The 23498-nt window shown below is 40.7% G+C and overlaps 1 protein-coding gene across 11 annotated transcripts in view; it reads left to right on the top strand.

Moving 5' to 3' along the window:
- Positions 1 to 23498, top strand: part of SPECC1 (sperm antigen with calponin homology and coiled-coil domains 1) — a 305733-nt gene that overhangs the window by 178011 nt on the left and 104224 nt on the right. For 7 of the 11 annotated variants that reach the window (XM_054536299.2, XM_054536302.2, XM_054536303.2 and 4 more), the window contains one exon: positions 16480 to 18059. The exons of 1 other annotated variant lie outside the window; for it this stretch is intronic. In XM_054536299.2, coding sequence (XP_054392274.1) covers positions 16480 to 18059 — 1580 coding nt within the window. Of the gene's footprint in view, positions 1 to 16479; positions 18084 to 23498 lie in introns of all 11 variants that reach the window. 3 more of the 11 variants (XM_054536298.2, XM_054536301.2, XM_024241501.3) reach the window with 1 other exon arrangement.

Raw genomic sequence — 23498 nt, forward strand, 5'->3', positions numbered from 1 at the left:
GAGTGTTTCAGAACTGGAACCGGTGTGTGAATTCTTTATATGAGAATTCAGCCTCATATAAAGAAGGATTGTCCAACTATTTGAGCTGCTCAACAGTGGAAGGGGTTGTCTAGTGGTGGGTTTCCTTTTACTGAAAATATTCAGTGGTAACTGGAACATGAGAGTTTAGTAGATGGCAACAGAAGTTGGATGCTATGATGCCACTTTGAATGAAAAATTAGGTTATATGATTTCTGTTTCTTCCAGTTCTGAAATAACGTGATTTTGTACTTCCTTAGGTATTAAAAGACATCCTTTTTTTTTTTGGAGACAGAGTCTCACTTGTCACCCAGGCTGGAGTGCAGTGGTGTGATCTCGGCTCACTGCAGCCTCTGCCTCCTGGATTCAAGTGATTCTCCTGTCTCAGCCTCCGGAGTAGCTGGGATACAGGTGCGCACCACCACGCCTGGCTAATTTTTGTGTTTTTAGTAGAGACGGGGTTTCACCATGTTGGCTAGGCTGATCTCGAATTCCTAACCTCAGGTGATCTGCCTGCCTTGGCCTCCCAAAGTGCTGAGATTACAGGTGTGAGCCACCGCGCCCGGCTTGTATTAGAAGACATACTTATGATGTGACCATTGGGCAAATTATGAAGTCTCTCAGACTTTGTTTCTTTATCTGTAAAATAACAATAATAATACTTTTATGAACTGAGTTTTGTGAGCCTCAAGTTAATGTATGTGAAAGTGCTTACAAAACCAAAGTGTTACACAAAGGTAAAGTGCTGTTATCCTTCCTACATAGTAAACTCCGATTCAAAGGATATGGACGATTCCTTAAAGTTCTTTGTGTGTTTTGACCCGTGGGTGGTTTTAGAAAACAACTCCCACCCCCAAAGTGATATTAATAGAAATAAATAGGATTTTGCATGCCCAGTCCATCTAATTCTCTAATTTCTCCAGTTACAAATTCAGGTGAATTTATTATGTTTTCCTGGTGGAACTTGGAAGTTTCTCGGTGATCTCTGTGAGGTATAACTGAGGTACACCTGAGCCATAACTGTAGGAAGTCAGGGCCTGATTATGATCTAGACTAGACTGGGTGGTTCTCACTTGCATCAAGCCTCGCTAACCTGGAAGTTAGCTTTTCCCATCTGTCCTGAAAGTAAGGCTGCACGTGAATATGGCAGATCTTTTAGTTCACTAAAGCCCGGACCCTCAGCTCCTCCTCATTCTCAGTGTTTGGTGCCTGGAGACTGTGGGCTTTATTTTCCCACAGTGCTGCTGGGAGATTTCTGTTCAGAGGTGCCAAGCTCTCTAGTTAGGCAATGAGGATTTCATTTGGCCCACACAATGGGCAAGGAAGCTAAGGCAGTATGCAGAGAGAATTCTGGGACCAAGCGCTCCTCCAGCCACTTCAGTTTCAATGGAAATTTGATGTCTCTGCCTGCTTTGCACTTTTCAAATGGCCTGTCAGGAGCTGCCCTCCCAGAGCTGCTTGGCATTCTGGTTTCTCCTGGAGATGACTAATGGCAGCCGGTTGTGTGGGCCGCCTGCTAGAAGCTAGTCAGACCATACCATTATCTCTCCTCAGAAACACTGAGGCTTTGTCTGCTGCCCTATCTCCCCTGCATCCTGACACAGAGCGGTCACTGTGTCCTCTCCAGGCCTGAGCCCCTTCTTAGTGTTAGGGGGCTTTTGTTCAGAAGCTTTATTGTCCCCCTCTTTCTGGAGTGCTGTTCATAGTGGCCGTGGTACAGCATGAGTATTTGGGAAACAGGAGGAGTAGATTTACAAGCATTTTGAATTCTAATCCAATTTGCTGAGCAAGTAGAGTGTGAGGAAAATTAATTTTGCATTCTTCCAAAAAGTAAAATGGAGATGAGATAGAAAATGTTTATCCCTTTACAAAAACCATCTTTACACATTGACACTGCTGTTTGCTTTTAACAAAGGAAGTAAAATGGGTGAGTAATTTGGTTCATTTGCATGAGTGTAGGACTCTTTTGTGTTTTTTTTCCCTCCATTTGATTTGCAAAGACAATTTCTGTTGACTTTTAGTACAAGTTAGGTATGAATCTCTAGAAAGCACACCACTGAGATGACCCAAAAGACAGTCCAGCTGTGGAAAAAACTACTTTTCTGTCACAGTCAAGGTGGGGCCCCAAGATTTGATAACAGACTTAGTTCCTTATGGCCGTGCATATGCTTGCTGAATTGCCTCAAACTTCTTTTATCTCATTTGTTCTAAGTCCAAAGGATCAGTGCTGCCTATAAAACCAACAGATTGCTAATTGCCTGTTTCCACACTGTACTCATAAACATTCATATTTCTTTTTCCTAATTTTCATTATCAAAGTAGTATATACAAGGGTTAAAATAATGGACCAGGACAAGGAGCTTATTATGAAAAGCAAGACTGCTGCTGCCCTACCCCTTCCCATTTCTTGTCCCTCTTCTCAAAGGTAACCACTTTATTATGCTTTTACCGCCTTCTAAAAAAATAAACACTCTTTTTTAAAGAGCAGTTTTAGGCACAGCAAAATTGAGTGAAAAGTACAAGTTTTCGTATAGTGTACTCCTGTTCCCAAACACACTCAGCCTCCTCATTATCAACATCTTCCCCCAGAGTGGCACATTGTTACAATCATTGAACCCACACCGATGTATCATTGCTCAGAGTCCATGGTTTATATTGAGGTTCACTCTTGGCATTGTGCATTCTGTAGGTTTGGATAAATGTATAATGCCATGTATCCAAGTTTTTTGTAGAGACAGGGCCTTGCTGTCTTGCCCAGGCTGGTCTGGAACTCTTGGCCTCAGCGATTCTTCCACCTTGCCTCCCTCCCTTGGGGGTGGGGGATGAATGGGCAGGCACAGTGGCTCACCTGTGCCTGGTTCTACCTATTCATTCCTCCCTCTCCCCAACCCCTGGCAACCATTGATCTTTTTGCTTTAGCAAGCAAAAGGACCATAGTTTTACAAAACTACAGTCTCTGTAGTTTTGTCTTTTCCAGAATGTCATAGTTGGAATCATACTGTGTGTAGCTTTTTCAGACTGCTTCTTTAACTTAGTAAATGCTTCATTTAAGGTTCCTGCATGTCTTTTCATGGCTTGATAGTTACTTCATTTTAAGGGGTGGATGATACTAATATTCCATTATCTGGGTGTACCACAGTTGGTTGCTTCCAAGTTTTGGCAGTTATGAGTAAAGCTGCTGTAAAGATCCATGTGCAGGTTTTTGTGTGGACATATGTTTTTGACTCATTTGGCCAAATACCAAGGAGTGCTATTGCTGGATCATAGAGAACAAGTATGTTTACTTTTCTAAGAAACCACCAAACTGTCTTCCAACGTGGCTGAATTATTTTGCATTCCTACCAGCAATGAGAGTCCCTGTTGCTCCACATCCTAACCAGTATTTGGTGTTCTTATTGTTTTGGATTTTAGCCATTCTAATAGTTGTGTAGTGATATCTCACTCTTGTGTTAATTTGAAATTCTCTAGAGATGTATGATGTGGAGCAGCTTTTTTTTTTTTTTTTAATTATTATTATACTTTAAGTTCTGGGGTACATGTGCAGAATGTGCAGGTTTGTTACATAGGTATACACATACCATGATGGTTTGCTGCACCCATCATCAACCCGTATTCTACATTAGGTATTTCTCCTAATGCTTTCCCTCCCCTAGCCCCCGACCCACTGACAGGCCCTGGTGTGTGATATTCCCCTCCCTGTGTCCATGTGTTCTTATTGTTCAGCTCCCACTTACGAGAAAGAACATGCGATGTTTGGTTTTCTGTTCTTGTGTTAGTTTGCTGAGAATGATGGTTTCCAGCTCCATCCATGTCCCTGCAAAGGACGTGAACTCATCCTTTTTTATGGCTGCGTAGTATTCCATGGTGTATATGTGCCACATTTTCTTTATCCAGTCTATCATTGATGGGCATTTGGGTTGGTTCCAAGTCTTTGCTATTGTGAACAGTGCTGCAATAAACATACATCTGCATGAGTCTTTATAGTAGAATGATTTATCATTCTTTGGGTATATACCCTTTAATGGGATCACTGGGTCAAATGGTATTTCTAGTTCTAGATCCATGAGGAATTGCCACACTGTCTGATGTGGAGCAGCTTTTCATATGCTCATTTTCCATCTGTATTTCTTCTTTGGTGAGTTGTCTATTCAGATGTTTTTCCATTTTTAGTCAGGTGTTTCATTTTCCATTTTTTTCTTCATTGAGACAGTGTCTCACTCTGTTGCGCAGGCTGGAGTGCAGTGGTGCAGTTATGACTCACTGCAGCCTTCACCTCCTGTGCTCAAGTGATCCTTCTTCCTCAGTCTCCTGAGTAGCTGGGACTACAAGTGTAAGCCACCATACCCAGCTAATTTTTGATGAGACGAGTCTCACTATGCAGGGAGACCCCTTGAGACAGGGGTCTCAAGACTGCCCAGACTGGTCTTGAACTCCTGGACACAGGTGATCCTCCCGCCCTGGCCTCCCAAAGTGCTGTGCTGGGATTACAGGTGTGAGCCACTACACCGAGGCTTCATTTTCTTATTGTTGAGTTTTGAGAATTCTTTGTATATTTTGGATAACAGTCCTTTATCAGATATGTCTTTTGCACATATTTTCTCCCAGCCTGTGGCCTGTGTTCTCATTCTTTTGATGTTGCTATTTTTTTTCCCCAATTTTGTTGATTCCTCTTATGATAGATGAGGATTTAACACATGGCCCTGCAACCCCCTCCTAGTGTCATCATATCACTGTTTTTAGTTTCTTTCTTGGTTATTGCTTTTAGTAACGTATTGCATCTTTATTTCTTGTCTCGTTAACTGTATATAGTATCTTTGACACCCTATTTGTAAGGTGATGGTGGATATTATTGCTGCCATCCTTTTATCACTCTATCTGCTTTCTCTTCTACCTCCCAGTTTCTTTCATCTGTACTTTACCTTTTTCACTAGCAAGGATGACAGTATTCATATGTTCTAGAAAATAGTCTTGCATGTTCTGTGTGTAGTATGGATATTATCGTGACTACATATATATTGTGCCCTGCAGAGTGAAGTTATGCGCTATGATTTTGTTATCTGTCTTATACAGCTTATTTTTATGAAGTTTCTTGTTTTGTGACTATTTTTGTTACAGGAAAGGGGGCCCGAACCAGACCTTAAGAGAGAATTCTTGGATCTCGCACAAGAAAGAATTCAGGGCAAGTCCACAGTGCAAAGTGAAAGCAAGTTTAGTAAGAAAGTAAAGGAATAAAAGAATGGCTATTCCATAGAGCAGCCCTGAGGGCTGTTGGTTGCCCATTTTTATGGTTATTTTTTGATGATATGCTAAACAAGGGGTGGATTATTCATGCCTCCTCTTTTTAGACCATATAGGGTAATTTCCTGACATTGCTATGACATTTGTAAACTGTCATGGTGTTGGCAGGAGTGTAGTAGTGAGGACGACCAGAGGTCGCTCTTGTGGCCATCTTGGTTTTGGTAGGATTTAGCCAGCTTCTTTACTGCAGCCTGTTATATCAGCGAGGTCTTTATGACCTGTATCTTGTGCCAACTTCTTATCTCATCCTGTGACTTAGAATGCCTTAACTGGGAATGCAGCCCAGTAGGTTTCAGCCTCATTTTACCCAGCTCCTATTCAAGATGGAGTTGTTCTGGTTCACATGCCTCTGACATTTTCCCCCTCCCTTTTATAAGAGAACCCTTAATCCTAAGGGTTGCAGAGGGATGAAGATTCATCTTCTGTAACTCCTTCAGGCTGAATAGAGGTGATGATATTCCTGCCAAACTATTAGGGTCTCTTACATTCAGAGTAGAGAGGAGCATAGTCAGAAAGCATCAGTATGGTAAGGTCCATTCATAACTCTTGAGTTTCGACAAAGGGTGATATCTGGAAGATGAATAAGAGTTTAAGAAAACATTCAGTAAGCTTGTCCTGTATTCCTACACAAAAAGTATAACAGCAATATATTTCACAAGAGTAAAGCAAAATAAATAAAGTTATTCCAAGTAAACTAAATTAGAAGACTTCCCATGAACTGGGCAGCTGTTGGAATTAAGCTGATATAGGGTTGTTAGCTGATTGTAATGTGCCCAGAATTAGAATACTAATCCAGATTTTTACATTATCCATCCCTCTTGTTTCTTCTGAGCAGCAGTCAGAGATCACTGGTAGGTTCACAGGAATAAGCAGGTGTAGACTAAATTGCAGAAACAAACTAAAAAACAACAGATGAGACTAGAATTTAATAACAGGTGTACCATAGTTCTTGAAACATATTTCTCTCCCCAGTTTTCCATTTTTACGAAAGACAAATTATGGTAAGACTGATTTGTTTTATTATACTTGGCCTGATTATTTGTATAAAGTGCAGCAAGAATAATTATTTTTCACATAGGCTTTTTAATTGGCTTTAATGGAACTCTGTTTTGTAAGGGATCTCAGATAAGACTTTTTAAAAGCTGAGCCCCGTCATGGGTTTGTACCCTCAAATATCTATGAGTTGGGTAAATTCCTTTCTTTTTGAGGTCCCAGGATAACTTGGAGCTCTTGGACCTGTGAGAAAGTGACATTCTTTACTTACCCCAAGTCAGAAACCTTGAACAGGGACTGTTGTAGACAAGGTATGAGGCCAGTTCCACACAGGCTTTTATTGGCTCTATAAGTCAAGTTTAATTCCTTAAAGGAAAACACACCATTCCACTCAAAACCTTGGTAAAATAACCAATTTCTCCAATTGTGTTCTGTTACAAAAGAGAATGGATTTTTTTTTTTTTTTTTGAGACGGAGTCTTGCTCTGTCACCAGGCTGGAGTGCAGTGACATGATCTTGGCTCACTGCAACCTCTGCCTCCCAGGTTCAAGCGATTCCCCTGCCTCAGCCCCCTGAGTAGCTGGGACTACAGGTGGCGCCACCACGCCCAGCTAATTTTTTGTATTTTAGTAGAGATGGGGTTTCACCATGTTGGCTAGGATGGTCTCGATCTCCTGACCGCGAGACACATCTGCCTCGGCCTCCCAAAGTGCTGGGATTACAGGTGTGAGCCACCGTGCCCAGCTAAGAAAAGATTCTTATTGCACCTTTGCAAATAACTATTTTGCTGTAAGTTAAGAATACTCACAACTAGTTGCCAAATTCTGGAGAAGTCAGATAGAAACAAATATGCTCTGAATTTTGTGCATAGGAGTATATATTCAACTGTTAAGAGCTATAATATAAATAGCTCAAAAGGAAAGTTTCCTTGACTCTGAAAAACAAAGGATCAGTAGTGTTTTATGCAAAGTTTAAAATATTACGTCAGTTTTTTATTGGTTCAGTGAATTTAGGTAACTCCTGTTTTGCTTGATATTCATGAACATTTCAGCTCTCCATGAGAGTCCTGAAAGGTTTTCCTCTATTCTGTTGTTACACTCACCAAAGTTACAAGAAAACCTGCATTGAAGAACACCTGTTAGAGTTCTATAATTGATTATAAACCACCTTCTAAAGAGGATTAAAACAAGACAGTCATCTCTGGATGATAAAAAGCTTTAGGACAGCCACTATTAAAGCCACAATTGATAAGGAAATTTGGTTACTTCTGTGATACACAGAATTTTACATAACAATTATAAATAACACACTAAATAATATTAGAATTATAGGAGTTTCCCATAACTTTAGAATATACCAATAACACATTTACGTAAATATAGTCCAAAGAAAGCAAAACACCATTTCACATTTGATAATGCTTCCTGTATGATTTTTATATCAAATAAGCCAAATGTCACTTGTATTAGTGCATTACAGATATAAAGCCCAATTTTTTTTTTTTTGAGACGGAGTCTTGCTCTGTCACCCAGTCTGGAGTGCAGTGACGCTATCTTGGCTCACTGCAATCTCTGCCTCCCGGGTTCAAACAGTTATCCTGCCTCAACCTCCTGAGTAGCTGAGACTACAGGCATCAGCCACCACACCTGGCTAATTTTTTGTATTTTTAGTAGAGATAGGGTTTTGCCAATTCTTAATAAAACCTTATAAATAAATAAATCTTTCCAATCTTAATCAGTTTGACCATAAGGTAAGATTCTCATAAACCTTTTATAACCCTTTACAAGTTGTTGTTAAAGAACAGGTCATAAGCAGGTTTTTGCTCTAAGAAAAACCTGTTGTGCTTTTATTCCAATGTTTAATTTATAGGAAAACTGAATAATACCCCTTTAATTTAGCCAATGTCCACACACAGAATCTCTTTTACAATTAATTTTTTTACAAACCTTCCACAACTGTTCAAACCTTGAGCTTTATTCTAATTTGAAGCAATTCTTTAACCCTTTAGGCAAAAAACCCATATTCCCATTCCTTCTTATAATCTTTTACCAAAAATATATTCTACTTTCCTTACACACCTTACAGGTGAAGCTATTTCTTCAATAGTCTCAATTACATGTTACAATGTTAACTTTTAGCGACTTTTACTTTTGGTGAAAACCCTGGTTAGTAAGCAATTTTAATTGTGTACTAGGTGTAGAGCCTAGCCTAGGACACGCCAGGCAGAAGTGCAGATAAGGGCTGACTCTCCAGCATAGCTAGGGGGCATGGCTAACTCCACATGTCCCCAGGCCTTACCTTACTTAAGCAGGCAAGTTATACAGTAAGAGTCATAGTGGCATTTTATGACACATTTAGGAGGCCTAACAACCTTTGAATTGTGCAACATTTCTTGCATAAATTCTCTCTCAAAAATCCTTTCACGACTTACACAGACCGTCTGAGACATTCTTGGACTTCCTGACTTGCCCTAAACATCCCTCCTTTTAAACAACCATTTTATTTTAGGAGAAGAATTTACCATACCAAGATCTGATATAAAATCTTTCTTTATAATCATCTTTGTATAGCTAGGGGGCATGGCCAATTCCACATGTCCCCAGGCCTTATCTAGAATCTAATGGCTTTAAGGCAGGTAAATTGAACAATTTTTAAAAGTTAAACAGTTTATGACCTTAAAGCATTTAACAGACTTAATATCTGACCTGCATAATTTAGACTGAATGTTTTTATTTTATCAGTAATTTTTAAAGCTGTTTGTATTTCCCAAAGATTACTAAGATTACATGAACTAAAAGGCATTACAGTTTTTATTTTGCTTTCAAAATATTTGATTTAAGCACTTATTTTTGTTTCAGCCAATTAATTAGACTTCTTTTATATAAACATTACACATAATATGTATATAGCTACACAGAAAGAAGAAGATTACTACAGTAGTTGTAAGATTTTTCATTTGCCAGTTTCTAAGTTTCTTAATTGGATTACTGGCTTTAAGGTGGAGCCCTTGGAAGAACAGGGCCAGGAAAGGGGGTCTCTGGTGCCTCCTGTTTTTCCCAAGGAGTTCAGCCTGTTAGAGCTTGAATATCTGCTTTTAATTAAACTGATTTTAACCATAGCACTCTTTAATAAAGTCTTTTTAGAATTTCTTATGCCAAACAACCAATATTTCTGGCTTTTGAACTTTACCTAAGGTAACCTCCAAGGTGCTTAGAGAAAGGAAAATTTAAGACAGTCCATGGAGGAGAAGAGAATAGACAAGGTCACACAGATATTAAACCAGAAACGACTTCCTAGGGAAGGAATCGAACCCGAACTGCCACTGTGAAAGTGCAAAACCCTGGCTTCTGAGCTACAGCACGGGACAGTCTCTGTTTCCTTTCCTAGAAGGAATCTAGAGTAGTTAATTTCGAGCTTGCAAAGGCTTTTAACTAATAATGATTTTTAGATCTAACTATGACATGAACCCTAAAATTCCTGTTCCCTGGAAGGCAGAGACCAAAAGTACTGCCACATGGTTACAAGGTCAAGCTCCCAAGGACATAAACAAGGTGGAGACTTTATCCACTTTTTTGTTTGTTTCAGGGACCTGCAGCCAAGTTTGTTACTGACCAGCTTGCTGGCTCATCTTGAAAAGTGGGCCTGCAGGTATTCTAAGCCCCTGTTTTATCCTAAAGCACCCCTTGACACAGAAAAACAAATTCATAGCACAAAATACACTAGCTGAAGACTAGCCTTAGAATTTTTTTTTGCATTAATCAAAACATTACAGAGGAGATAAATACTGATATTTTTTCCCCATTCATTCAACTGTTTGCACAGAGAGTGAGAAGCTAGAAATCTGACTGGCAAGAAATTCTTACCCTTTTGCCAGCATGCCAGGCTTCTGGGTTCCCTTTCCCTGAGTGGCACTAGTGATCTGGCTTGCAGCACCATTGCCCTGGGGGCCAAGCCTCATCATAAAGGAAAATTACTTTTTTTTGTTCTGGCCAGAGCGAAATACGTGTGATAAAACATAGACATTAGCCACTCTGCTTAACACCCAGTATCAAACTGGTGAGGCTTAAATTTGCCCCCAGATGGGCCCTGTCATCTTTAATCCAGCCTCAGACTTAACGTGGCCTCTGGGCAAGATGGTTGCCCTGAGTAACAGAAAAGATAGGAAAGGAAAAGGAGAGAGAGAAAAGCATTGCCTGTAGCAGGGTGGGGAAAGCGAAATGATCAGGGAGGTCAGAGAAAGACCCACCCATTGCAGTGACATTGAAAAGTTCAGGTGGCTGCTTCTCAGTAGCAAAGGGATCTTTTCCAGCCATCCCATCAGCTCTTAAGTTTCCCCTTTTAGGGAAGAAAAAGTTCCCCATGTCCCATAGTCCTGTACATGCCTAACTCTGTCACCCACAGCCATTAGCAAAGAGTGCAAGGCAGATTAATCCAAAGAGAATAGCAGTTAACATCCCATAGTGCCAAACCTGTTCTTACCCAAGAAGGCCTTTACCGAGACGGGCCTCTAACCCCCTAAATCTTAGAAGGGACTCTATCCCTCATAAGTTGGACCTCTAACCCTTGCCTTTTATTAAGAGGGGCACTTTGTCCTCTTGAATCAGAGACTAATTTTTCAGACTTGTTTCATGGATATCATTTTGAGACTTCTCTTGACTGGTTTCCTGTAATAGAGCCACTGCTTCCTCTTCCTCTTTGGTTTCCTCCCTTGTTTTTCTGGAACACATCCTCAAATATCTTCCTTAGAAAGGGTATTAACAGTTTAATTTTCTCAGTTTTTGCATGCTTTAAAATGTATTCTACCTCTGTGATTGATTTATGTTCATCTGGGTAGAGAAATCTAGGTTGAAAATCATTTTCCCTGTGAACTTTGAAGGCGTTTGCTTTGTTGCCTTCTAGGCTACATATGTGGTAATGGGATTGCAGGATCTTATGGTAGCTCTTTTTTTTTTTTTTTTTTTGAAACAGAGTCTTGCTCTGTTGCCCAGGCTGGAGTGCAGTAGTGTGATTTCGGCTCCCTGCAACCTTCGCCTCCTGGGTTCAAGCAATTCTCCTGCCTCAGCCTCCCAAGTAGCTGGGGTTACAGGCATGCGCCATGGCGCCCAGCTGATTTTTGTATTTTTAGTAGAGACAGGGTTTTGCCATGTTGGCCAGGCTGGTCTTGAACTCCTCACCTCAGGTGATCCACCCGCCTCGGCCTCCCAAAGTGCTGGAATTACAGGCGTGAGCCACCGTGCTGTTTTTTTTTTTATTATTATTATTTTAAATAGAGACAGGGTCTTTCTCTGGTCACCCAGGCTGGAGTACAGTGGTGTAATCTGAGCTCACTGCAGCCTCAAACTCCTGGGCTCAAGTGATCCTCCTACCTCATCCTTCCAAGTGGCTGGGACCACAGGTGCATGCCCCCATTCCCAGGCTAATGTTTAAATATTTTTGTGTAGAGATAGGGCCTCACTATGTTGCCCAGGCTGTTCTTGAACTCCTAGTCTCTAGTGATCCTACTGCCTTGGCCTTATTTTTAATTTTTTGAGGAAACTCCATACTGTTCTCCATAATGGTTGTACTGATTGACATTCTCACCAACAGTGTACAGGGATTCCCTTTTCTCCACATCCTCACCAATACTTGTTATCTTGTGTCTTATTTTATTTTATTTTATTTTTTGAGAGAGAGTCTCGCTCTGTTGCCCAGGCTGAAGTGCAGTGGCGTGATCTTGGCTCACTGCAACCTCCGCCTCCCAGCTTTAAGTGATTCTCTTGCCTCAGCCTCCTGAGTAGGTGGGACTACAGGCATGTACGGCACCACTGCCTGGCTAATTTTTACATTTTTAATAGAGGCGGGGTTTCACCACGTTGGCCAGAATGGTCTCGATGTCCTGACCTTGTGATCCACCTGCCTTGACCTCCCAAATGTAGTACCCATTCTAACAGGTGTGAAGTGATAGCTCATTGTGGTTTTAATTTGCATTTCCCTGATGATTAGTGCATTTTTTTCATATACAGTTTGGCTAACTCCTGTTTTCTAATTTATTGCACAAATGTAATCATAAAAGAGAAACAGGAACATGACTCACAGACCAACCAGCTTAATACTCAACTGTTCTCAATATTATGTGTTCCTTTATAGTTTGTGAATGCTTATTTTATATGAAGTCTATGAATGCTTAGTTTGATGTACTCGTGATTGACCACAGTATAATTTTTCATTGGCATTTAAAAAATGTCACACTTCAAACATGTTTCTTCTTTATGATTGTGTTAATCTTCATAATTATGAGATGGAGCTTGCTTTTATGTTAACTTCTTGGAGTCAGCCAGCCTCACGAGGATGGTACACATAAGTGATGACGGGGTGGGAGCAGCACAAAAGATCCAATGGTGCTGGCTGAGCCAATCCCTGTTCCACTGGCCCTTCTCTCCACTGTCCCTGATGTGGTGCTGTGTAAGGAAGCATGGCCAGTCTCAGGACTTCAGAGTGCTTTGGTTAGCAGAGAGGTCTGACTCTCACTGCTTGAAGGAGGTGTCGTAAGCTGTAGGGCTGTTGCTCTTTACTTTTCCCTGTCAGTACCCACGAGGAGGTGTGTTTGGGCTGGAGGCCTGGGCTCACATGGTGGGTGCAACAGCCAAGACCATCATCATTGGTCTGATGATGAATTTTTAGCAACTCTGAACGTAACCTGTGCTCTGTAACAGTTTCTGAAATGAGGTGTACAGAGATGGGAAGAATCTTTTGGAAAACAGAGACAGACATAGTAAAAAAAAAAAAGAAAAAAGAAAAAAAAAGGAATAGATATAACAAAAATATGGCTGGATTGTACATTTCATAATACACATCCGTTCATAAATATACTTCAGTTTCATGGTTTTTAAAAATTCCTAGTAGTATAGATAAGGCAGAAGTAACACTTATGGGGAGAACAGAGTACAATTTGGCTGCAAAAGGAAGGTGTTAAACTGTAGCTGGAAATAACAACAGAGTTGATCTGTTCTATGTTAGTTCTTCCAGCTTCAAAACCAACAAACGATTGAAGGTTTAAAAAAAAGAAAGTGGCTGGGCACGGTGGCTCATGCCTGTCATCCTAGCACTTGGGAGGGCAAGGCGGGGAGATCACCTGAGGTCAGGAGTTCGAGACCAGCCTGGCCAACATGGTAAAACCCCATCTCTACTGAAAAAAAAAAAACAAAAAACCCCCGAAATACAGTAAATTAGCCGAGCATGGTGGCTCACGCCTGTAGTTCCAGCTATTGGGGAGGCTGAGGCAGGAGAATCACTTAAACTTGGGAGGCAGAGGTTGCAGTGAGCTGAGATCGCACATTGCATTCCAGCCTGGGCAACAAGAGCATAACTCCATCTCAAAAAAATAAGAAAGAAAAAGGCAGCCTTAATTTAGTGATGTTATTAAGAATAACAAATGCCTGTGTGATGATCAGTCCTGGACTCTCAGGTTTGCCTGTTCTGACTAGAGTTATGGTGAAACTTTAGTTATCTTCCAGTTTTTAATACGGTCCTTGCTGCAATGACTTTATTCTAGAGAACTAGCATTACTAAAACATTTTAGTGCTTAGTGGTTTTAATACTTATTTCACGAGAATAATTAAATAAGTCTTTTCCTCATTGAGTGTGTAGTATGATGCAGGTTAGGTATCTGACATCTAAAAGTAAGGCTGACCCATGAACAACACTGGCTTGTACTGTGTGGGTCCATTTATATGGAGACTTAAAAAAATAAATACATTGGAAAATTATTTGGAGAGTTGCAACAGTTTGAAAAAATTCAGATGAACTGGGTAGTCTAGAAATACGGAAAAAATTGAGAAAAAGTTACATATGTCATGAATGCATAAAATACATGTAGATACTAATAATCAGTTTTATCATTTACTACCATAAAATATACACAAATCTATTATAAAAAGTTAAAATTTGTCTAAACTTATGTACACATGCTATTCATAGTTGAGAGAAATGTAAACAAATATAAAGATGCAGTATTATAAGTGCATACAATTAACTGTAGTACATACAGTACTCCTGTAATAATTCTATAGCCACTTCCTGATGTTGCAGTGCACTCAAGCATTGGGGGTAGCTGCTTGGAAGGCACTGTGATGCTAATCATCTCTGTGGGAGCAGTTCCTCTCTCCAGTACACCTCAGATCGCGGTAAAAAGTGACCTCTTGAGGTTCTTGGGTATGTTTTATTGTGTTTAGTGCAGCACCACAAACCTTGAATAACACTATGGGACCCATACGAAGTGCCACTAGTGATGCTGGCAGTGCTCCCTAGAAGCCAATAAAAGCCCTGACAGCATTGAATTGCTTGCTAGATTGAGGAATGGTTGCCTGTCACTTCAGACAGATGATTCATTTTGCAAACAGACATGTAAACTTATGGTATTGATAAATACAGTATGGTACTGCAAATGTATTTTCTCTTCCTTATGGTTTTCTGAATAACATTTTCTTTTTTCTATCTCATTTTATCTTAAGAATACAGTATATAATACATATAACACAAAATATGTGTTAACTGTATGTTATCAGTCAGGCTTCCAGTCAGCAATAGGCTATTAGTAGTTAAGTTTCTGGGGAGCCAAAAGTTAGACACAGAGTTTTGACTGCATGAAAGGTTGGCACCCCTAACCTCCAAGTTGTTCAGGGGTCAACTGTATTAAAAGTCTGTGATATACTCTTGGCTTTCCAGAAACTTAATTTGAAGAAGTTAATTTAAAAACCATAGTTTTCTATATATTAATTTGACAGTTCAGCCTTTATTAGGTCAAAGTTTCAAAAGAGCTCAGTTGTTAGATGTTTAGTAATGAATGCCATCAGCCTTTATGTCATCATGATCCAGGATGTTTAGGTGTGTGTTTGCTCAGGGCTCAGAAACAGTCTTGGTGGTGGGTTTACAGCTGCCCATCTTGTTAGGTGTGGAACCTGCCTTAGCGCTGGGGCTGCTGCTAGTCTATGGGAACATTCCCTCCCATGCCCTTCCTATGCTGTAGAGGCCTACAGGTTGCTGACCACTTCTGGGACCCTTCGTTACACCTGTCACTGAAAGCATGTAGAGTTGTGTAAGTGACAGCAGCCAGCCTTGACTCATCAAATAGTCTTTGAGTTTGTTTAAAAAAAAAAAAAAAAGTCCAGGATTTTATTTTACACTGTAACATCTGAGGTGGGTTTCAATTCTAGAGCACAATGGAGAGACTGATGTCTGGGTTTCACCTCTAGAATTGTTTTTACATTGTCTGTGATATAGTACAGATGAAAATAAAAGATAATTATTTACACTTTGCATTTCCTGTTACAAGTATTCTGTATTATGTCTGTATCATGTCAAGTACCATAGGTATGTTCTTATTTCATTTATTGTTTGTCCTTGTACACAAATGAGTACATCATTTCCACTTATGGCAAAAGTGATATGTCATTGTATCAGATCCATCTCTCAGTATTATCTGTATCTTCTGATTTCTTAATCAAATTTATGCGTCAAAACACGTTAATGATGTTTTTAAAAGTGTTTATTGAGAAATTCACAAAGAACTTGTATTTTGTCAAAAGGCCGTTGTTTTTTTGCCAACATTATCAGTGCAGATGTACTAACTCGCAAGTTACAGAAAACCCAGCTCAAGGTGACTTATAGGAAGGGTAGTTACTGGCTTGCCTAACTGAAAGGCCAGCTATAGGCCAAACTTCAGGGTTGGTTTGATTTAGCACCTCAACAATGCTATTGAGAGTTTCCTTCTTCCTTCTCTGCCATCTGCATTCCCACCTTCCTCTTGAGAGGGCAGGGTGGTTGCCAGCCATTCCCACACCTACACATTTTCTCACTCTGGTCCCGTGGTGTTTAATAGCTTGCCCAGAAAACCTTCCCTTTGTCACATTGATCTTAATTGAGTTGTGTGCACGTGCGTGAACCAGCAACTGGCTGGGGATGGGGTCATCCTGAGTGGCTCAGGCTTGGAGTCAGCCTTACCCAAAGTATAGGGCTGTGGGGAGGAAGCACAGAAACCACAGTCAGAACTGGGTAATTAGCTAGAGGAGGAGGAAATGCATGAAGAGCAACAGCCACTGTCCACTGTGCCATGTGATTTACAGTCATTTGGGTTTTGTTTATAAGAGTGCTTACTTTATTTTTTCATTTTTTTTTTCTTCTTCTATCTTTAAGGGGCCTTTACAACAACCAAACGGACAGGCATTCCAGCGCCACGGGAATTTTCAGTAACTGTCTCAAGAGAGAGGTCTGTGCCACGTGGTCCCTCCAATCCCAGGAAATCGGTGTCTAGTCCAACTTCTTCCAACACTCCCACTCCTACCAAACACCTGAGGACCCCTTCCACAAAGCCCAAGCAAGAGAATGAAGGTGGAGAAAAGGCTGTGCTTGAGTCCCAAGTTCGGGAACTTTTGGCAGAAGCCAAAGCAAAAGATAGTGAAATTAACAGGCTTCGAAGTGAACTAAAGAAATGCAAAGAGAAAAGGACTCTGAACGCTGAGGGGACTGATGCTTTGGGCCCAAATGTCGATGGAACATCAGTCTCCCCAGGTGACACGGAACCTATGATAAGAGCTCTTGAGGAGAAGAACAAGAACTTTCAGAAAGAGCTTTCCGATCTAGAGGAAGAAAACCGGGCCCTGAAGGAGAAACTGATCTATCTTGAGCACTCCCCAAATTCAGAAGGGGCAGCAAGTCACACTGGCGACAGCAGCTGCCCAACATCCATAACTCAAGAGTCAAGCTTCGGAAGCCCAGCTGGAAATCAGTTGTCCAGTGACATTGACGAGTATAAAAAAAACATACATGGAAATGCATTACGGACATCAGGCTCCTCAAGTAGTGATGTTACCAAAGCTTCTTTGTCGCCAGATGCTTCCGACTTTGAGCACATTACAGCAGAGACACCATCAAGGCCCCTGTCCTCCACCAGTAACCCCTTTAAGAGTTCAAAGTGTTCTACTGCTGGGAGTTCCCCAAACAATGTAAGTGAATTGTCCCTGGCTTCCCTCACAGAGAAGATACAAAAGATGGAAGAAAACCACCATAGCACTGCAGAAGAACTACAGGCTACTCTACAAGAATTATCAGACCAGCAACAAATGGTGCAGGAATTGACAGCTGAAAATGAGAAGCTGGTGGATGAAAAGACGATTTTAGAGACATCCTTTCATCAGCATCGAGAGAGGGCAGAGCAGCTAAGTCAAGAAAATGAGAAGCTGATGAATCTTTTACAAGAGCGAGTAAAGAATGAAGAGCCCACCACTCAGGAAGGAAAAATCCTTGAACTGGAGCAGAAGTGCACAGGTATTCTTGAACAGGGCCGCTTTGAAAGAGAGAAGCTGCTCAACATTCAGCAGCAGTTGACCTGTAGCTTGCGGAAGGTTGAGGAAGAAAACCAAGGAGCTTTAGAAATGATTAAACGTCTGAAGGAAGAAAATGAAAAACTGAATGAGTTTCTAGAACTGGAACGGCATAATAATAACATGATGGCCAAAACTTTGGAAGAGTGTAGAGTTACCTTGGAAGGGCTAAAAATAGAGAATGGATCTTTGAAGTCTCATTTGCAGGGTGAGAAGCAGAAAGCCACAGAGGCCAGTGCCGTGGAGCAGATGGCAGAGAGCTGCGAAGTTCAAGAAATGTTGAAAGTAGCTCGAGCGGAGAAAGATCTACTGGAACTGTCTTGCAATGAGCTCAGACAAGAATTACTAAAGGCAAACGGTGAAATTAAACATGTTTCCAGTCTGCTGGCCAAGGTGAGAAGAGACAGCTCTTTACTGGTATTTGCTCATCCTTGTTCACATTTCTGCCCTTAACCTCTAAATTCACAGAGCACAGAGAAGCATTTGCTTAGTCTATTTCATTCATGAAACCAGCATTCCAGCTTGAAGGCCTGTTAGATTGCAGACAGGTTGGGATTGGGGGATACAAAAAGGAAACACCCAAATTTCTGATTATGGGCGATTCAAAGTGTAGTGGGGATGTAGAGTCAAATCAGAGTATGATGCAGTGGTAAAGAATATCATAGAGCCTATGCCCAGGCTCTAGTCTAGTGCAAAGGAGGGGCACCTGGTATAACATGGGGGTTGGGGGTAGCACAGAAGGACTTCCTGGAAGAAATAGCAACTGAGTGAGTTCTGAAGATTGAGTGGGAGTTTGCCAGTCTGTCAGCATGCTTTTAGCTGCCAGTAACAGACAATGAAATCACTCCCAATTTTCAACCAAAATATTACCACTATTTTGGTGTTTTCTTCCAGATATATGTGTGTGTATGTGTATCATACAAGTTACACAAATTTATAATCATCCTGTACATGTTATTAACTTTCTTTTTGCATTTAACATTTTAGAAATATTAAAACTTTTCTCAGCATATTCCTATCATTAAATATTCATTTAAACATTATTTTAAAGGCCAGATACTATTTTAATATAAATATTTCATATTTACCCTGTTGTTGAACATATATGTATTATCAAACAGTTGTGGTCTTTCCAGTCTTTCAATATTATAAATACTTTTTTATATCTATCTTACTGTTTATTTAGGAAAAATTCCTAGACGATGACTTACCGAGTCAAAGAGTATAAACATTTTAAAGACTTTCAACACATTCAGCCAGATTGCCCTTCAGAAATATTATGCCAGTTTATTCATCCTAGCGGTCATGAGATCGTGTGCTTCCCTGAGCCTTTGCCAGCACTTGGTATTACATTGTTATATCATTTAAATATGTTAATCATTTCATTTTTTTTTAACCTTTTTTGCTTGGGAAGATCTTCCATAGCCCAAGAGCAAATAAATAACTTTTCTCATTTTTAAAAATAACACTTTAATCAGCCTGTAATTTTGTTTTTTGATGCAAGAATTGTGGTGATTATATGATACTCTGCTCGCCTCCCAGAGCAGTGCTGGAGAGGTGCAGAGAGATGGCCTCCTATTTCTTGTTTCCTCCAAGTTCTGGGTCTGATTTAGGGATCTGCTGGCAATAGGGATTCAAAACATCTTCCTACCTTAGTTTAGGGGTTGTCATTGTTTCAAGGAGCAAATTATGCCATGAGCTCTCAGGGAGATTTTTCTCCGCTGCTTCATCTGTCTTAAGATGAGTCTGTTGCAGCCTGATTCTGCATTTGGCCATCTGAAGAGCTTAGTGGTGGGTCATGTTAAGGAGTTTCTCTCTTTGTCTGTATTCTAAATTTGTAGGTATTTTATTGAAAGTACGGAAGTAATTCCATTAGAGGTTACTAGTCAGGCTTTGCATTGGGTTTTAATATCTTGTGGAGTAAGATTATTCTTTTTTTACTTTAAGATTACTCACTACTCTCTGGCAAAATGTTTTATCTCCCATGTGCACCTTCTTGAAGTTCTTTATCAGTCCCTCTGTATTGTTGGTAGTTTGGCATTACATTAAATGTATATATCAATGAGAAATAATTTGACATCTTAAAAATATTTTTTTCTGATCATAAAATATTTTTATTACAGAGGATTTGAAAAATACAGAAAAGTACAAAAAAGAAAAGTATTACCTTTAATTTCACCGCTTGGAGAAAAACTGCTAACATTTTGCTATATGTCCTTTCAGGCCTTTTCTCAGTTTATACATGTTTGAACATGCATAAAAACTTGCATTGATATGATTATGATATTTTGTCTTCCTATCCAGAAGAGTGGAGTATGTCTGTCCACATTCCATTACAAAGAACCAGTTGGATTAGTTTATCTATTCCACTGTTAATCTGTTTCTGATTAACTTGTTTCTACTTTTATCTTTATTAATTTTTTTGTCTTATTTTTTGTACATGTTGGTTTCTTGAGTAAAATTCTTTGTTCATTTAACTTTTTTTATCCTTGGTTGATAATGAAAGCATTTAAAGTTATAGCTTTGGTAAATAGAGGCAATAAAATCTGGAATCTTCTGGAATAAACTAAATCTAATTTAAAGGAACATGTGTGCATTTTCTGTAGAGTGCAAGGCATAACATATATGTTTAAAATCAAACTGTTATTATTCATGTATCCTACATCTTAACTGCATGCTAACTAGAATTATCAAATACTGATAGTAAGAGGGGAAAGGTCCTAGCTAGTATTTTTAGGTGAGAGTTTGAGGTAAAGATGGGGGCATGCTATTACATAGGGTTTCTTGTATATCTATCAAGACCCTAGGTCTGTGATTTTGTGCTGTCTTATGTGCACAGAGACTGATTTGTAATTGCAGTGGACTTGTAACCTACTAATCTTCCTACCCTTTTACATTACTGTAGAAAAAGCAAAACACAGATCTCCTAAATGGACTAATACTTATTGTATCTCTACCACAGACTATCAACTAATCTGCCAACAACCATGAATTTAAATGATAATACTTAAGAGACTCATGTCCAAAGGATAACAGGAGAAGTTTTAGCACAAAACTATGATGAAGGGTCTAACATGCTGGACTGGGTCCTCTTGACTTACCCAAGTGAGCAATGATGTGACCTTGGGCAGGCCCCTTTACATTGTGCAGTGTAGAATAGAAGCGTGACGGTGGGTGGATCCTGGTCTCATATCTAATTCCAAGGGAAGCATTTAACATTTAATCATGATGTATATTTTTTGTAGGCATTTGGTACATACCTTTTATTATGTTATGCAAGTATTTTGCTAAGAGGTGTTTTGTTTGGTGGTTTATTTTTAGAGACAGGTTCTCGTTTTGTCTCTTAGGCTGGAGTGTAGTGGCGATTATAGCTAACTGCAGCCTTGAACTCCTGGGCTCAAGCGAATCCTCCCACCTCAGCCTTCTGGGTAGCTGGGACTACAGCCAGGCACCACCATGCCTGACTACTTGGCTTGTTTGTTTTTAAAGGATGAGGGTTGATTTTTTTCTACAGCTAATGACGTGATCTGATAGTTTTTATGTAATCAAGTTTTTTTCTCCTTTAACTTGTTAGTGAGGCAAGTTATAACAACAGATTTTGTAAGGTGCTCTAGTGTAAAATCATGCTTGCATTCCTGGGGTAAATCCTAATTCTTCAGTTTTCAATGGTTTCACTTGACTTTTTGCCGAGAACTACCAAATATAGCTGCCTTCAGCAGGTATCGGAGTAACTGTCCTGTTAATCACCAAGCAACAACGTGTACCCCATGAGCAGTGCATTCATCTACTCTAATGCTTGCCAGAAGGTGAATATTATGGAAAAGGATACAATAAGCTATTTACAAAGGGGGAAAGTAGTGCCAAACCATCCTATGATCTAATAGATTCCGTAAATCTATGTAAGTTTCCAGTTAAGATTACTCAAGCGACCCAGATACCGTCAAAAGAACCTATAAAAAGCCTTGAAAAGTACTTTTTTAAAAATAGGAGGTAGGTTTCTTCCTCAAACAATAAATGGAAAATTGGTAGGATTTCTACAATATTTTGTAGGCTTTTTTTCTTCTCATTTCTTTTTCTTCATTGATTTGCTGATCTCTTTATTTTTTTCAACTTCTCTGATATACCCCATATGCATTTTGATGGTGCTTAATCTGTGGTCACATGACATACTTCTGTACAACTTTGAGGACGGGTCTGATTTCCACAGAACCCAAAGCCACCACTCCTATCCCTGCCCTAGCTAGCAAGCAGCATGGAGTTGTATGGGATTGTTGTTTTTCCACACAATAACATGACCCAGCTTTAATTTACTTTTTTACCTTTTCAGTTGTTTGGGATCTTGGTTTCAAGTTAGAATATCTTTTCTAGGCTTGAAACCTAGAAGTTTTAAAAGAAAATTATCTGTTTATTCCCGTGAGGTTGAAGCTTATAGGTGGTATCCTTAGAACCTTAGTTCTTTCTGCAGAAACTTCAGTCCACTTCCAGAAGAGTAAGGAGATTATAAATAACCCCTTGGCATGAATGGTCTGGGGGAGTCAGCAGAGGTGAAATGACTAGTGTTCTGCCTGTAGGGGTCCTAGAGCCAAACTGATTGAGTGGCCACTGGTCAGAGATGCAGAACCAGAATTTGAGGGAAATATTTGGCAAATAGATGATCCTGTAGCTGTGACATTGGAATAGGACACCTTAAAGGACTTAAGAGATCTGGAAACCTGGTTTAAACAGTCAGGTGGGTTGGAAGTGTATCCAGGTGATGTATTGGTATATGAGAAACTGCCCTCCTGTCAGCGGCTTGAGTCAGGGGACACTCCCTCCATCCCGGACCCTAAGGGTGGGAGATGGGCTGTGGCTGCCCATGATGCAGGCCCAGGCTGTGGCTGGCAGTGCTGTGGTTCTGGACCTCCTGCCAGGGGTGCAGGACAGCTCAGCATTGCCAAGCATCTTGGCCCACCTGTTGGTGACTTGGGGCAGGCATGTCACCTGGACATCTGGGTCCTATGGGGAGAGGGTTTCCCAGAGCCTCCCAGAGCTTTACCTTTACATCTGATTGGTGAGAACTGCGTCACACAGTGCCCCCAGGCCACCTCTCTTGAAATCACAGTTGCAGCCTGATTCTTGAACAAAATTGGGATTCTCTTAGGAAGAAACAAGGTGGGGGTGGCTTTTGGTGGGGAATGGGCACTTGCCTCACCAGGCCTCCACTCCTTCACCTTTCCCCACAAAGTACTCACAGTGATCTGATCATGTAGCGCCTTCCGGTGCTGCCTGGGGCACCACATGGCTTTGCCCAGTGCCCAGCTCCCACCACACCTCCACCTGCAGTCCCACCCCACATCCAGCCATATTCCCACCTCTCCCTCCATGCCAGGCCTGGCTGGGCCAGTGCCTGTCTGGCAGTCATGTTTGCTCAGGGGGCTTTCTCGGCCTGAAGAGACCTCACCCCATTCACCATTACCTGGTCCCTCCTGAAGCTTTCCGCCTCAGTTATGGGGTCTTCAGCGAGGCATTCAGCCCTGCGGGGCCCTGTCCCATGGAACTTCAGACTCATCTCAGTAAATTACATTATTGTCACTCAGCCAAGGTCACTCATGGGAACGCCCTGACCCACCCTGGCCCTCAGAGGATTCAGATGTGCAGGCAAAACTATTTGGCGCCCTGCAGGGAAGCTGAGGGAACCTTCTGCCTGAGTAGCCACTGGATGCTGCTAGAGAGGTGGGAAGGTTACTGAGCTGAAAACATGGAGATTTCAGTCATCTTCAGCTCACACATAAGGCATCCCACTCTTGGGCACCAAACATCAACTCTGGTGAGCAGAGGTCTGTGGCTTCATGC

Source organism: Pongo abelii, chromosome 19 (genome assembly GCF_028885655.2).
Source record: "Pongo abelii isolate AG06213 chromosome 19, NHGRI_mPonAbe1-v2.0_pri, whole genome shotgun sequence".
NCBI lineage: Eukaryota > Metazoa > Chordata > Mammalia > Primates > Hominidae > Pongo > Pongo abelii.